The 14,918-nt window shown below is 46.8% G+C and overlaps 1 protein-coding gene across 3 annotated transcripts in view; it reads left to right on the top strand.

The window, feature by feature from the left end:
* Window positions 1–14,918, top strand: part of erbin (erbb2 interacting protein) — a 272,303-nt gene that overhangs the window by 155,730 nt on the left and 101,655 nt on the right. For all 3 annotated transcript variants that reach the window (XM_055631977.1, XM_055631965.1, XM_055631973.1), the window contains exon 6: window positions 6,075–6,131. In XM_055631977.1, the coding sequence (XP_055487952.1) occupies window positions 6,075–6,131 (57 nt within the window). The remainder of the gene's footprint in view (window positions 1–6,074; window positions 6,132–14,918) is intronic.

The raw sequence follows: 14,918 nt of genomic DNA, 5'->3' as shown, positions 1-14,918 counted from the left end.
CTAGTCTCATTTGCCTACATTTGGCCCATATCCCTCCATATCCATGTACCTGTCTAACTGTTTTTAAAACGTAAGGGCCTGATTCTTGCGGCGTCATTTCAGTGTCGCCAAAAGAATTTGAACATTTCAAAATCCAGCGGCGACAATAAAAATGCTGCGACACTCGAAGAAACACCGTGCATCACACGTCATCACGCTGCGTCACGCCGCACCACGCTGCGATGTTTCGGTGACCTGATACGTCAGTTAATGATGCCGGCAGATGCCGAAAAAATCGCCAGGCGGGACAAGCCCTTTAGAGATAGTACCTGCCTCAACTTCCTCCTCCGGCAGTTCGTTCCATACACCCACCACCATTTGTGTGTAAGTTCTCCTTCCACAAATGCTTCTTGGCATCCTGAGTGATTACAGCATGTTTGCTTTCATTTTAGTTTTTATTTTTGCAACCTCTTTGATTTTTTCCCTGGCATATCTTAATCGCAATTCAGTCACTTGCTGGGTAATAGGCAGTTATTAAACCATTAACAGGGGGTCTTCTGTCTGAACAGTACATTTGATTTAGTTTAGAGATACTGCGCGGAAACTGGCCCCTCAGCCCATCGAGACTCCGCTGACTGAATGATCCCACCATCACCAGAGAGCAGTCCTTTGAACTACTATCCACCTCATTGGTGACCCTCGGACTAGCGTTGATTGGACTTCACTAGCTTTCCCTTGCGCAAAAGGTTATTCCCTTATCATGTATCTACAGTGCCCTCCATAATGTTTGGAGGCTTTATTTATTTGCCTCTGTACCCCACAATTTGAGATTTGTAATAGAAAAAATCACATGTGGTTAAAGTGCACATTGTCAGATTCTATTAAAAGGCATTTTTGTACATGTTGGTTTCACCATGTAGAAATTACAGCTGTGTTTATCCATAGTCCCCCCATTTCAGGGCACCATAATGTTTGGGACACATGGCTTCACAGGCGCTTGTAATTGCTCAGGTGTGTTTAATTGCCTCCTTAATGCAGGTATAAGAGAGCTGTGGATTCTCTGGATGCTTTCAAGAGAGAGTTAGATGGAGCTTAAAGATAGCAGAGTCAGTGGATATGGGGAGAAGGCAGGAACGGGGTACTGATTGTGGATGATCAGCCATGATCACAATGAATGGCGGTGTTGGTCCGAAGAGCCGAATGCCCTACTCCCGCACCTATTGTCTATTGTCAGCACCTAGTCTTTCCTCCAGTCTTTCCATCACCTTTGGAAACTTTTATTGCTGTTTATCAACATGAGGACCAAAGTAGTGCCGATGAAAGTCAAATAAGCCATTTATGAGACTGAGAAACAAGAATAAAGCTGTTAGAGACACCAGCCAAACCTTCGGCTTACCAAAATCAACTGTTTGGAACATCATTAAGAAGAAAGAGCACTGGCGAACTTACTAAACGCAAAGGGACTGGCAGGCGATGAGAGGGAATGACCAGGTGATCATTTTTGGGTGGGGACCCTTCTTAAGACACTTCTTGGAGTCCCAAACCAAACATCACCTGGTCTATTCCCTCCAGAGATGCCCCAACCTGATCTGTTGAGTTCCTCTTGCACTTTAAGCAAATATTGCATTTCCTTTACAATTTCCTAATGCGTCATTGCTGTGTAAGCAGTTGAAGTAAAAATAGCACAATCACAAGAAACAGTACACAAACTCTACTAGTAGACCTGGTGATATGGACAGCACCAAATGAGTTGTGCGCCACTGTCGGCTCTGATTCCCATCCTTGCCAGCAGCCCGACTTTCATACCAGCGTACAAAGTTCAGTTTTACGTATCAAGTAGGATGAATTCCACTTGGGTCCATGAAGACCACTTAAACCAAATGGCCTCTATGAATTTTAATTCACAAAATAAGTTCAAGTTACATTTATTGTCACATACACCAATTGGTGCAGTGAAATTTGAGTTCCCATACAGCCAAGCAAATAAAATAAAATGAACACAACACGATAGAGTTTAACATGAACATCCCCCACAGCGAAATCAGTGAGGGAAGGCAATAAAGTTCAGTCATCTTCCTCTACGTTCACCCGTGGTGGGGAGCCTTTGAACCCTCTGAAGTCACCTCTACGGCGGCTCAATGTTCAGTCCCTCTCGCCGGCATGATCGGAGCACCGGCATCGGAACGGAAGAACACTCTCAACGGCTCGGTGTTTCCGAATCGGCCACATCTTACTGGAGACCGCGCGCGGGCTTCTGAAGTCCACAAGCTGAGATTCATATCAGGGCAGGACATGTAAACTGATAACTCTATACATGTAACCAGGGAGCCCTTGAAATAACCTATTGCCAAATGTAGCATATTTTAAGGATGAAACTATTACCTTTTAACTATTTTTAGCCCGTACTACAGAAATAGACCAGGAGTCAGGTTATCACTCGCCATTTCACGAACTTTTTAATGAACAGACCAACACGCTATTGACTTTAAATGTACTTAATGGATCATGGGTTAAACATAGATGCCAGAACGGCTTTCCGAAGCAAAAATAATTGATTTCCCTGTAATTCTACACAGTAGGATCAAGCAGCAGAATATCACCCTGGCCACCCTGCTGTAGAAAGGTGATGTCAATAGACAATAGGTGCAGGAGTAGGCCATTCGGCCCTACGAGCCAGCACCGCCATTCAATGTGATCATGAACAGTACCCCGTTCCTGCCTTCTCCCCATATCCCCCGAATCCGCTATCTTTAAGAGCCCTATCTAGCTTTCTCTTGAAAGCATCCAGAGAACCTGCCTCTACCGCCCTCTGAGGCAGAGAATTCCACAGACTCACCACCTGTTAGAAAAAGCGTTTCCTCATCTCCGTTCTAAATGGCTTACGTCTTATTCTTGAATTGTGGCCCCTGGTTCTGGACTCCCCCAACATCGGGAACATGTCAAGCTGGATAGAGTGTAGAGAAGATTTACGAGGATGTTGCCAGGACACAGGGGTCCGAGCTATAGGCAGATTTTTGGTTATTGATCAGCTACTACTCGTGGATAACTCTATTCCTGTGAGAGCTCACAGTCCGGAGTATCTTCCAGCGGAAGCATTTTGTAGAGGGTGAAAAACTCGAATGATCTTACCTGTCACTTCCTTGACCAAGCGTACAGTTCATCATGGAGGGAAGGTTGCAGCCATTTCAGCTGATCTAACGATTCGCTGCAGCCTCCGGATGTCGTGCTTGGTAGATCATGAGAGGAACAGATAGGGAGAAGGCCCAGGGTCTTTTACCCATAGTGGGGGAATCAAAAACTAAGAGGGCATAGGTTTAAGATGAGAGGGGCAAGATTTTACAAGAACATGAGGGACGATGTTTTTTTTTTCTTTGCACAAAAGGTATTGGGTGTATCGAACAAGCTGTTAGAGGAGGTGGTTGGGGCAGGTACTATCGCAACACTTAAGAAACATTTAGACAGGTACATGGATAGGATATGTTTAGAGGGACGGTGGACACAAAATGTTAGTGTAACACTTTGGGTCAGGCAGTATTTTTGGAGAAAAAGGGTGGGTGACGTTTCAGGTCAGGACCCTTCTTCGGAGGGATGGATCGCTCTATAGGCAAGATTCAAGATTCAAGAGAGTTTATTGTCATGTGTCCCAGATAGGACAATGAAATTCTTGCTTTGCTTCAGCACAACAGAATATAGTAGGCATAAATAAATACAGAACAGAACATCAGTGTGACCATATACCAATGAATATATATATACACACACACATAAATAAACAGATAAAGTGCAATGGGCTATTAATGAGTTTTGTTTGAGTTGAGTTTAATAGCCTGATGGCTGTGGGGAAGCAGCTATTCCTGAACCTAGATGTTGCAGATTTCAGGCTCCTGTACCTTCTACCTGAAGGCAGCGGGGAGATGAGTGTGTGGCCAGGATGGTATGGGTCCTTGATGATGCTAGCAGCCTTTTTGAGGCAGCGACTGCGATAGATCCCCTCGATGGAAGGAAGGTCAGAGCCGATGATGGACTGGGCAGTGTTTACAACTTTTTGTGGTCTTTTCCTCCCCCGGGCACTCAAGTTGCCGAACCAAACCACGATGCAACCGGTCAGCATGCTCTCATACTGTGCACCTGTAGAAGTTAGAGAGAGTCCTCCTTGACAAACCGACTCTCCGTAATCTTCTCAGTAAGTAGAATAGGTCAAACGGTCGACCTCCCTTCTATACTCTGGCTGATGGATGTCAGTTTGGAGTGATATGGGCCAAACGCAGGCAGGTAGATAAATTGTCCCAAGTGTGTGTGGAGCGGGGGTCCCTGGTTGGCATGAATTTGGGGGGTCGAAGGGCCGGTTTCTGCGCTGTACCTCTAAACTAAACTAAAGGATGGACTTTACCATCATGGGTAGTGATGTGCTACTGAAAATAACTAGTGCATTTATTACCAAGGCTCAGTGTCTGCTTATGAATCTTTTTAGAAATTTGGGATATCAATATTTTTCCATTATTCTTGCCGTTGCCAATGGATTTTCAATCGTTTCGCCGAGCCCATTGAGCTGAGAGCTATCAATTCGTCATTTGAAACAGGGTACTCTTCCATACCCCACAACACATGCTCAGTCCTCACCTTCACCCCACCAGCCGTCAATACAAAAAGTAATCCTCCGTCAGTTTCGCCCAAAAAAAAAATCTGCCTTCCACAAAGACCGCCCTCCAGTGATAACTGTAAAGTATACTATCAGCATACCTCAACTATATCAACATTGCAGTGTATCGTCTTGCATTGGAAACCTATCATGTGCCCAGGCTATTGGAGGGTGATACCTTACATTCTTGAAAATTGGAAACAAATTTTGCTTTGGAGGCAGACCAAAGAAAATGTTCCGATTTAGTTTTAGAGATATATAGCTCGTAAACAGGCCCTTCGGCCCACCGAGTCCGCGCCGACCAGCGACCCCCCCCGCACAACCAACCCTATTCTACACACAGCCGGGGCAATTTACAATTTTACCGAAGCCAATTAACCGACAAACCCGCATGTCTTTGGCGTGTGCGAGGTCACCGGAGCTCCCACACGGCCACAGGGCGAATGTGCAAACTCCGAACAGACAGTACCTGCAGTCAGGATCACTCTGCCACTGCGACCCTGCCGACTATTAACGAGCTGTGCTTTTTTTTTTGGTGCTGGCAAAATAAATGTGCATTTAAAACACTGGTGGAATTGGCAACTCAGTGTTCTAATTTCATTCTGTAAACTGTTCAGTTTAGTTCACTGTCACTGTCACGTGTACTGAGGTACAGTGTGTAGCGACAGTTTCTTTAATTATTAGTTTCTTTATTGTAGTAGTAAAGAGAGTTAAAGCCCTGTCCCACTGTACGAGTTCATTCCAAGATCTCTCCCGAGTTTAAAAAGAAATCAAACTCGTGGTAAGCACGGAGAATGTACGTAGCGAGTATGTCGGAGCTCGGGGACGTCTCTTAGCGGCTCGTAACGCTAACGGCAGGTACTCGGGAAGACTCGCTAATGGCAGGTAAGCACGGGAAGACTCGTGAAGATTTTTCAACATGTTGAAAAATGTCCACGAGAGCCCCGAGTACCGACGAGCGGCCATTACCGTAAATCTCCGAGTTCGAATCAGGGCAAACTCGGGAGAACTCTTGGAATGAACTCGCACCGTGGGACAGGGCCATAAGATATTCATCTAAACTTCTTCTTGTTTAAGAAGGAACTGCAGATGCTGGAAAATCGAAGGTACACATAAATGCTGGAGAACCTCAGCGGGTGAGGCAGCATTTATGGAGCGAAGGAAATAGGCAACGTTCCGGGTCGAAACCCTTCTTCAGAAGAGGGTTTCGACCCAAAACTTCAAAGGAATAACGTTTAGTGCAAGATGATGTCTACTTAGCAGCTTTTATGTTTATGTTTCTGTTGCTTCAATGAGAGATTCTGTTAAACCTTCCTCTCCTCCCACAACTCCCATTTAATTCGTACGTCTGTCGTGTTATTTTGTGTGTATTATGTTCAAGATTCCACATGAGTACATATTAATAAGTCGGCGCAAATGAGTAGGTTGGTTAATTATTTGTCATTTTGCTTTTCAGGTTAACTAAGCTGCAAATATTGGAGCTTCGAGAAAACCAGCTGAAGATGTTGCCAAAGTAAGAACCATTCATTCTGTGGCGTAGGAATTTGCTCGGTCTGGTCACGTGTTGGGCGTGGGCAGTCGGGTGCTGTCTGTGTGCGCAGTTTGTATGTTCTCCTTGTAACCCCGCGGGGGAGAAGGCAGGAGAATGGGGTTGAGAAGATAGATCAGCAGAGAATGGCAGAGTAGACTTGATGGGCTGAATGGCCTATTTATGCTCCTATCACTGAAGAACTCATGATCTTCTCCAGGTGATCTTCTCCGGTTTCCTCCCACAGTTGTACTGATTTGTAGATTAATTGCCTTGAATGCCAGAGGTTGTGGGGAGACCTGGTAGAAGTCTATTAAATGAGGGGAGGGATGGAGGGAGCTGGGCAGAATCTTTTTCTCAGGATGAGAAGAATCATATACTGGAGGGTAAAGCCTGGAGCTCACTGCCTGAGGTAGTGGCAGGGATGAAGTTATACGAGCACCGTGGAGCATTATCACTATCTTGTGTGAGAAGGAACTGCAGATGCTGCTTTACAGCGGGTAGGCACAAATGCTGGAGTAACTCAGCGGGTCAGGCAGTATCTCTGGAGAAAAGGAATAGATGACGTTTTAGGTCGCGATGGATCTGAAGAAGGGTCTCGACCCGAAACATCACCTATTACTTCCCTCCAGAGATGTTGCCTGTCCCGCTGAGTAACTCCAGCATTTTTTGTCTATTTATCAATATCGTTCAGTTCGGTTTAGTCTGTTGTCACATGTACCGAGCTACAGTGAAAAGCTTTTGTTGCGTGCTAACCAGCCGGCAAATAGACAATGCGTAATTACAATCAAGCCATTTACAGTGTACAGATAGATGATAAAGGAGAGGAGTTTAGGATCATTGTTAAAGTAAGAAATGTTGCTGTAGGCGTGGAGATTGACGAGTGTGAAGTGATTATAATGTGTGATTGTGGATCTGCTTCTGAGGCTGGCACGTAAAGGGCCTGTCCCACCTGGGCGTCATTTGCGAGTCGTGCAGATGGCGGGCGAAGATTTTGTACATCACAAAATCCTGGGGGCGCCGCGTTTGCGACCGCGGGTCACTGCCTACGTCACCACACACCTTGCGCGCATCGTGTGTCGTGACGCGTAAATGATGATGCGTAAATTACACGCAAATGACGCCCAAGTGGGACAGGCCCTTTAATAGTCGCCTGGGTTGGACGCCATTTTGGAGGATCGGGGAGGGGGGGGTGGGAGGATCATGATCATAAATTGTTACTTAACCTGTTTTGGATCGTCTCGGTTACTTTTTGAGGACCACTCTCCTAACGTGAATCTTTGAACAAAGTCATCCAAGCCAGAAAGTAAATGTCGATTTTTAAATGGGTTGAGAGTGCATGGTTAGTATGAAGTTGCAAAACCTAATCTGCTGGTAATTTAAGGTAGACAAAAATGCTGAAGAAACTCAGCGGGTGATGCAGCATCTATAGAGCGAAGGAATAGGCGACGTTTCGGGTCTCGACCCGAAACGTTGCCTATTTCCTTCGCTCCATAGATGCTGCGTCACCCGCAGACTTTCTACAGCATTTTTGTCTACCATCGATTTTTCCAGCATCTGGTGTTCTTTCTTAAACAACTGGTGGTAATTTATGTGGTTCGGGAAAAACAATTAGAGAAAAAAGATTGCAGGAGCTGTGATTTGTCCTCAGTGGTTCAGTAAATTTCCACAAGTGGCACTTAACTAGTTTACAGCCATAATTTAATTATTAACTATTAACCATTGCATTCATGTTAGGTTTTGTTAGCAAATCATGGCTACTATATTAACTGTTTTTATGTTATTGGCATCATAAAGCTTCACTTCTTTGTCTTCTTGTGTATGGCGGGCACAGCCTAAAGTTGTAGGACAGCTTGTTCTATTTGATCTTACTTGATTGTGCACGCCAGGTTGATTGCATTCGTCGTAACAGGGCGGACCACGTGAAGGTTGCAATCTCCCACCCCCATAAAGCTTCACTCAACAAATATGACGTGTTTTGCGTTGAGTCGTAGGGAGCAAAGGTCCTATAGCGAGCAAGATAGTGCACTCGACGAAAAAGACGTAGTACGTTCATGGGCGGATTCATGGGGAACCTTCGGCCCCATTTCCGTAACCGGCTTCCGTTTCCGCACTCCTATCCAAAGCAAAGGTTCAAAGGTTCATTTATTGTCACATACACCTATTGGTGTAGTGAAATTCAAGTTGCCATAGCAGCACATTAATAAGAATACAACACAACATTAAAGAAGAATTTAACATAAAAACATAAAATCATCCCCCCACAATGGTTTCCACTGTGGGGGAAGTCACAAAGTCCAGTCCCCATCCCCTTGTTCAACCATAGTCGGGCCTATTGAGGCCTCCGCAGTCGCCGCTATGGCGGCCCGATGTTTCATGCCCTTTTCGCCAGGTGATGGTGCTCCGGCATCGGGAGAACCCTCTCAGCGGCTTGGGATACCTGGAACGGCCGCTTCCTTACCAGAGACCGCGGCTTCCAAAGCCAACAGGCCGCACCGGTCAGAGCTCCGACACTGGCGATCTCGGCGAGAGATCCAAGACTCCGCAGTGTTTAAAGTCAGCACCGCCGCCCGCGGCTGGCCGCTCTACAGACCCGCAGCTCCGCGATGTTCGATCAGGGGGACTCAGCACTCCGGAGCAAAGATACTCTTGCAAGACACTATAGCTTGCTATAGGATCTTTGATCCAAAGATTAATAGAAACATTTAAAGCAAGTTTAATACAAACATCAGCTCAAAAACAGCACATGAGCCATTTAAAAAGAAATGTTTCAAAACACTTAAAAAAAAGAAAATTAAAAAAGAAAATTAAAAAAAGAAAATTAACAGAATAATTTATTGACATATTAATCATTAACAAAAAATAAGCAGAATTATTAATGAACAGAATTATGAATAATGGATCTAACACTATATCACACACACAAACTGTTCCCCCGCAACGCTGATTCCACGACGAGAGGGATATGCAAAGTCGGGTCGGGTTTGGGATTACTGAAATGGCCGACAAAAAGGCTGACGTTCCGCTCCGTAGCGTACTACACGTCAGCCCATTGGTTTTAGCAGGAGTGCACTATCTTGCTTGCTATAGGATCTTTGGTAGAGAGGGTGGCACGGTGGCGCAGCGACAGAGTTGCTGTGGAAGATTGCAACCTTCATGTGGTCCGCCCTGTTTCGACTAATGCAATCAACTCGACGTGCACAAACGGAAGATCAAATAGAACAAGTTGTCCAACAACTTTAGGCTGTGCACACCACACGAAAGAAAAAGAAGCGCTAGAGACCCGGGTTTGATCCTGACTACAGGTGCTGTCTGTCTGGAGTTTGTACATTCTCCCTGTGACCTGTAAAGGTTTACTCCAAGATCTTCGGTTTCCTCCCACACTCTAAAGACGTACATGTTTGTAAATTAAACTAAACATTGATACCGTCCTAAATTTAAGACTAATTTAGAAATGCATCTGATATGTTTGGAGCAGTAGTCTAGGGTTTCAGCTCCGTGACACCTGACACTTGCCTGAAAGTAATTAGAAATTGTTGATGTTACTTCCTTGGTATATGAGCTGCTGACATAACAAGGGCACTGGATACCACTGCATTAGTGGAAAAATAACCCGCGGTTGAACTTCTCAAGTTTTATTACGCCCATGACCACGTCTCCACGTGAGAGCAAGGAGTTGAATCAGTGGTGTGTGTCTTAAATGAGCCGTCTTGCACAAGTTAAGGGCTGTCGGACTTTCACAATTTAATTTACAACCTTTTTTACTCGTGGACATTTTTCATCAGGCTAGAAAAAAACTTCCCGACCTACTTGATGCCACGAGTACCTATGACTAGCATCACGGCCTGCTACGACCTACCTACGCCCTTCTACGACCTCGTGATGACCTTGCTGCGAGTATGAGTCAAGGGCAAACTCGGCAGAGGTCGTGAATTAGGTCGTGAAAGTGGGACAGGCCCTTAAAGATGCTTTCTGAATCTTTATTTGAATCTTTAGTTTAGTTTAGAGATACAGCGCGGAAACAGGCCCTTTTGGCCCACCGGGTCCACACCGCACACTAACACTATCCTACACCCACCAGGGACAATTTTTACATTCACCAAGCCAATTAACCTACAAACCTGTACGTCTCCGGAGTGTGGGAGGAAACCAAAGATCTCGGAGAAAACCCACGCAGGTCACGGGGAGAACGTACAAACTCCGTACAGGCAGCACCCGTCGTCGGGATCGAACCCGGGTCTCTGGCGCTGTGAGGCAGCAACTCTACCGCTGTGCCACAGTGTTGCCCTGTACCTGTAGTCAGGATCGAACCCAGGTCTCTGGTGCTGTAAGACGTCTTTAGAGTGTGGGAGGAAACCGAAGATCTTGGAGAAAACCCTTACAGGTCACAGGGAGAATGTACAATGCAATGCTAATGGTAAAGGAATAGTGCAGCCTTTGCAGAAGAATAGTGTTGGGAATCACTGCATGCCAAATAAGTGGCAGTGCTCTATATCTGTGTCCTATATCTTCTTGTACAGACTTAACTATACATTGATGTAGCGTGCCACTGCAGATGCTGAAAACCTGAAATATAAACAAAATGCTCAGCAAGTTTGGCAACATCGGTGTTGCGGGAATGTAGAAACAAGGAACTGCAGATGCCAGTTTAACAAGGAAAGACACAAAATTCTGGTGTAACTCAGCAGGTCAGACAACATCAGCAGTCCCAATAGGGCCTATCCATGTTCTCCAAAGATGCTGCCTGACCCCCTGAGTTAGTACAAGATACAAGATACAAGATACATTTAATTGTCATTTGGACCCCTTGAGGTCCAAACGAAATGCCGTTTCTGCAGCCATACATTACAAACACATAGACCCAAGACACAACATAATTTACATAAACATCCATCACATCGCTGTGATGGAAGGCCAAATAAACTTATCTCTCCACTGCACTCCCCCCCCCCCCCATGTCAGAGTCAAAGTCAAAGCCCCCGGCTGGCGATGGCGATTGTCCCGCGGCCATTAAAGCCACGCCGGGTGGTGCGAGGTCGCACACCGGGTCTTGGTGTTAGAGCCCCCGGTGTGCGCTCGCAGAGTCCCGCAGCCATTCCAAGCCGCGCGGGGCAGTGATGTAGGCCCCGCTCCAGGAGCTCTTCGACCCCGCAACTCGGGCGGGACCAGTCGCCGTTGCGAGAGCCTTGAAAAGCGGTCTCCCTCCAGGGAGCCGCGGGCTCCCGGTGCCGCCGTCCACAGACCTGCCGTTGGAGCCTCCGACTCTCCGGTCGGGCCGCAGCAGCAGCAGCAGCAGCGCTCCCTGTCTATCCCTGTGTATCTTTCCTCGGTGCTGGAAGAACTTATCAAGGCAGGCGGGCTGGTTGGGACCAGTGTTTCCACTTTGAAGGAAATTACCTGAAATTCGGGACATTCCGGCTGTCTTGGGGTAATTCTAGGGAAATTAAATAATTTCGGGGAATGCCCCAACTGCGCACGTGCGGAATCCGGGCCCACTGCGCACGCGCGGGGAAACGTCAAAGGGTCCAATCAGGCCCGCGAGTTGTTTTGCGGGAAGAAAATATGCACCTGTATATGTATGACCATCCGTGCCTGCACGGTTGGGGGAGGCCCGTCAGCTGCGTTACAATTGAAAATGAATTCCACAGATTCACCACCTTCTAAAGATGGTGAAAAATCTTTGCTGACCGTGAGCTTGACGCCAATGAGCGTAGCTTGCCGTAGATGCTGTCGAAGGTTGTCACCGGGTTAATGTAGGTTGTCTCCAGGATGTCGTTGGTTGTCGCCAGGTGACGTAGGTTGTCGCCGGTGCTGACTTCGGTGAATTCCATTGTCGTAGTCGCCGGCAGTCGCTTAAAAAATCGCCCAACGTCACCGGTTTTTCAGCGACCTGCTACGACCGTGCCAGTTGCCAGCCGTCACCTAAAAATCGCCTAAGTGAGACAGGCCCATGGGCCATTAGTTGCTCAACGTTCAGGCTATTGGTGGCAATAATTTCACACGCGGACTCCAGCAGGGGTGGTGATGAATGGCGTGCAGTAGCAGGAACTCAACACCACAATTGATTTGGGGAACATCAGACGTCCCACAGCAGACTGAGGGAGTCTACTGTGTTTTGTGATAACATTCTGCTCTGCAGGCTGTGTATCGGTGAAGCATGACAAGGCATTTCTACTGAGTAGAATGAGCCTGAGAGAAGATGTCTGTACCTAATGACCTAGATGACCACATAAGGCAGCACGGTGGCGCAGCGGTAGAGTTGCTACCTCGCAGCGCCAGAGGCCCAGGTTTCATAGAAACATAGAAACATAGAAATTAGGTGCAGGAGTAGGCCATTCGGCCCTTCGAGCCTGCACCGCCATTCAATATGATCATGGCTGATCATCCAACTCAGTATCCCGTACCTGCCTTCTCTCCATACCCCCTGATCCCCTTAGCCACAAGGGCCACATCTAACTCCCTCTTAAATATAGCCAATGAACTGGCCTCAACTACCCTCTGTGGCAGTGTTCCAGAGATTCAGCACTCTCTGTGTGAAAAAAGTTTTTCTCATCTCGGTTTTAAAGGATTTCCCCCTTATCCTTAAGCCGTTTCATCCTGACTACGGGTGCTGTCTGTACGGAGTTTGCACGTTCTCCCCGTGACCTGTGTGGGTTTTCTCCGGGAGCTCCGGTTTCCTCCCACACTCCAAAGACATGCAGTTTTATAGGTTAATTGGTTTGGTGAATGTAAAAATTGTCCCTAGTGGGTGTGGGGTGGTGTTAGTGTGCGGGGATCGCTGGGTCGGTGCGGACCCGGTGGGCCGAAGGGCCTGTTTCCGCGCTGTATCTCTAAACTAAACCAACAAATCACTCCGAAAGGTTCACAGTTCAACCACAATGAGACATGGGAGCAGAATTAGGCCACTCGGCCCATCGAGTACTATCACTGAATTAGACGGTGACAAAAAATATAAAGATGTTACCTCTGAAGGAAGATCTGTAATGATATTATGATCTGCTGCAAGAGTTCTTTGATTCTGTAGCTGACCAATTGTAGGAGGCAAGGCTTCAATTTCATTAAAACGGAAATCAAATTCTTCTAAACTATGGGTGCTGTATGTACGGAGTTTGCACGTTCTCCCAGTGACCTGTGTGGGTTTTCTCCGGGAGCTCCGGTTTCCTCCCACACTCCAAAGACGTACAGGTTTGTACGTGAATTGGCTTTGGTGAAATCATCCCTAGTGTGTAGGATAGTGGCAGTGTGATCGCTGGTCGGCGTGGACTCAGTGGGCCGAAGGATCTGTTTCCGTGCTGTATCTCTAAATTAAACCGAACTGAAAAAAAACTCTTCCCCAGCTTCATTGGGGAAGACTGTCTTAAGAGCCACAGGCTGTGAACTCATGGTTTAAAAGCACGTGGAATGTTAATTGCTGTGATTGTATTTTTATTTTCCTGTTGCTGCTCACAATCTAGACACTGATTGTAAAAATAGACGAGAATGACTTGTACAAAAGCCGTGAATGCATCCGTGTGGAAATTCACTCCGAAACTTCCTGTGCGGGGTAAAAACTAGACATTTGCAGCTGAATGTTGATGTGTGAGCTGTGTAAAAAGGAAGGAAGGGGTCATATTTGACAATGTAGGCATCTTTGCCATTAGTTCGAGACATTGGACATGTGCATCAACACAGACTGCCTCAGATTAAAATGATGGGTTGTCCTTTTCAAATCCTTTGCCAGTCTTACTTATTTCAGTCTTTTTAATCTTCTTTAGTTTAGTATAGAGATACACAATGTGGAAACAGGACATAGACACAAAATGCTGGAGTAATGGACCTGTCGCCACATATTCGCTGGGGTGTCGCCTGTGTGGGAGTGCGTAGTCTCCTCAGTCGCCCAGAGAGTCGTAACATCTTTCTGGTCACCGCAAATGTTTCAGCCGTGGGTTTGACGCATATGAGCGTATCTTGGCTTCTCCTGACGTAGGTGCTATGGTTGGTTGTTGCAAAGTTAGCAATAGGTTGTTGCCAGGATGACGTAGGTTGTCGCCGGTGCTGACTTCGGTGAATTCCATTGGCGACTACCTGCGTCAACCGGCGACTGAATTGTCCCACCTTGTCGTAGTTGTCGCGGGGTGGACACAGGTTCTTGTAGGTGAGGCCGTGGGTGGACGTCCTTATGGTCACCGGTTGTCGGTAGCTTGCCGTAGCTTCACATCGACTAGGTGGTAAGTTGTTGTAGACATTGTCGGATGGGGTCCAGTCACCGGTTTTTCGGCGACCTGCCACGACTATAACAGTCGCCGAAGAAATCGCCTAAGTGGGACAAGCCCATAACTCAGCGGGTCAGGCAGCATCTCTGGAGAAGAGGGATAGGTGACCTTGCGGGTCGAGACCCTTCTTCAGACAATGTCTGTGGCTTCAAACTTTGACAAGAGGCAGGCCTGGTAGACATGAGCACATCCAAATGGAAGATAGGCACAAATTGCTGGAGTAACTCAGCAGGACAGGCAGCATCTCTGGAGAGAAGGCATAGGTGGCATTTCGGGTGGAGACCTTTCTTCAGATTAGGAGTCAGGGGAGAGGGAAACGAGATAACCTATCTAGGGTAGACAAAAGTACTGGAGAAACTCAGCGGGTGCTGCAGCATCTATGGAACAAAGGAAATAGGCAACGTTTCGGGCCAAAACCCTATCTAGGGTTTAAAGCTGCATCTGCAGTTCCTTCCTACACACCCAGAGAGAACCTGACTGACCATAAACTATGCCGCAAGTTTTATACAGATGTGACTTG

Source organism: Leucoraja erinacea, chromosome 3, assembly GCF_028641065.1.
Source record: "Leucoraja erinacea ecotype New England chromosome 3, Leri_hhj_1, whole genome shotgun sequence".
NCBI classification, from domain to species: domain Eukaryota; kingdom Metazoa; phylum Chordata; class Chondrichthyes; order Rajiformes; family Rajidae; genus Leucoraja; species Leucoraja erinaceus.
This window is presented reverse-complemented; position numbering and strand designations above follow the sequence as displayed.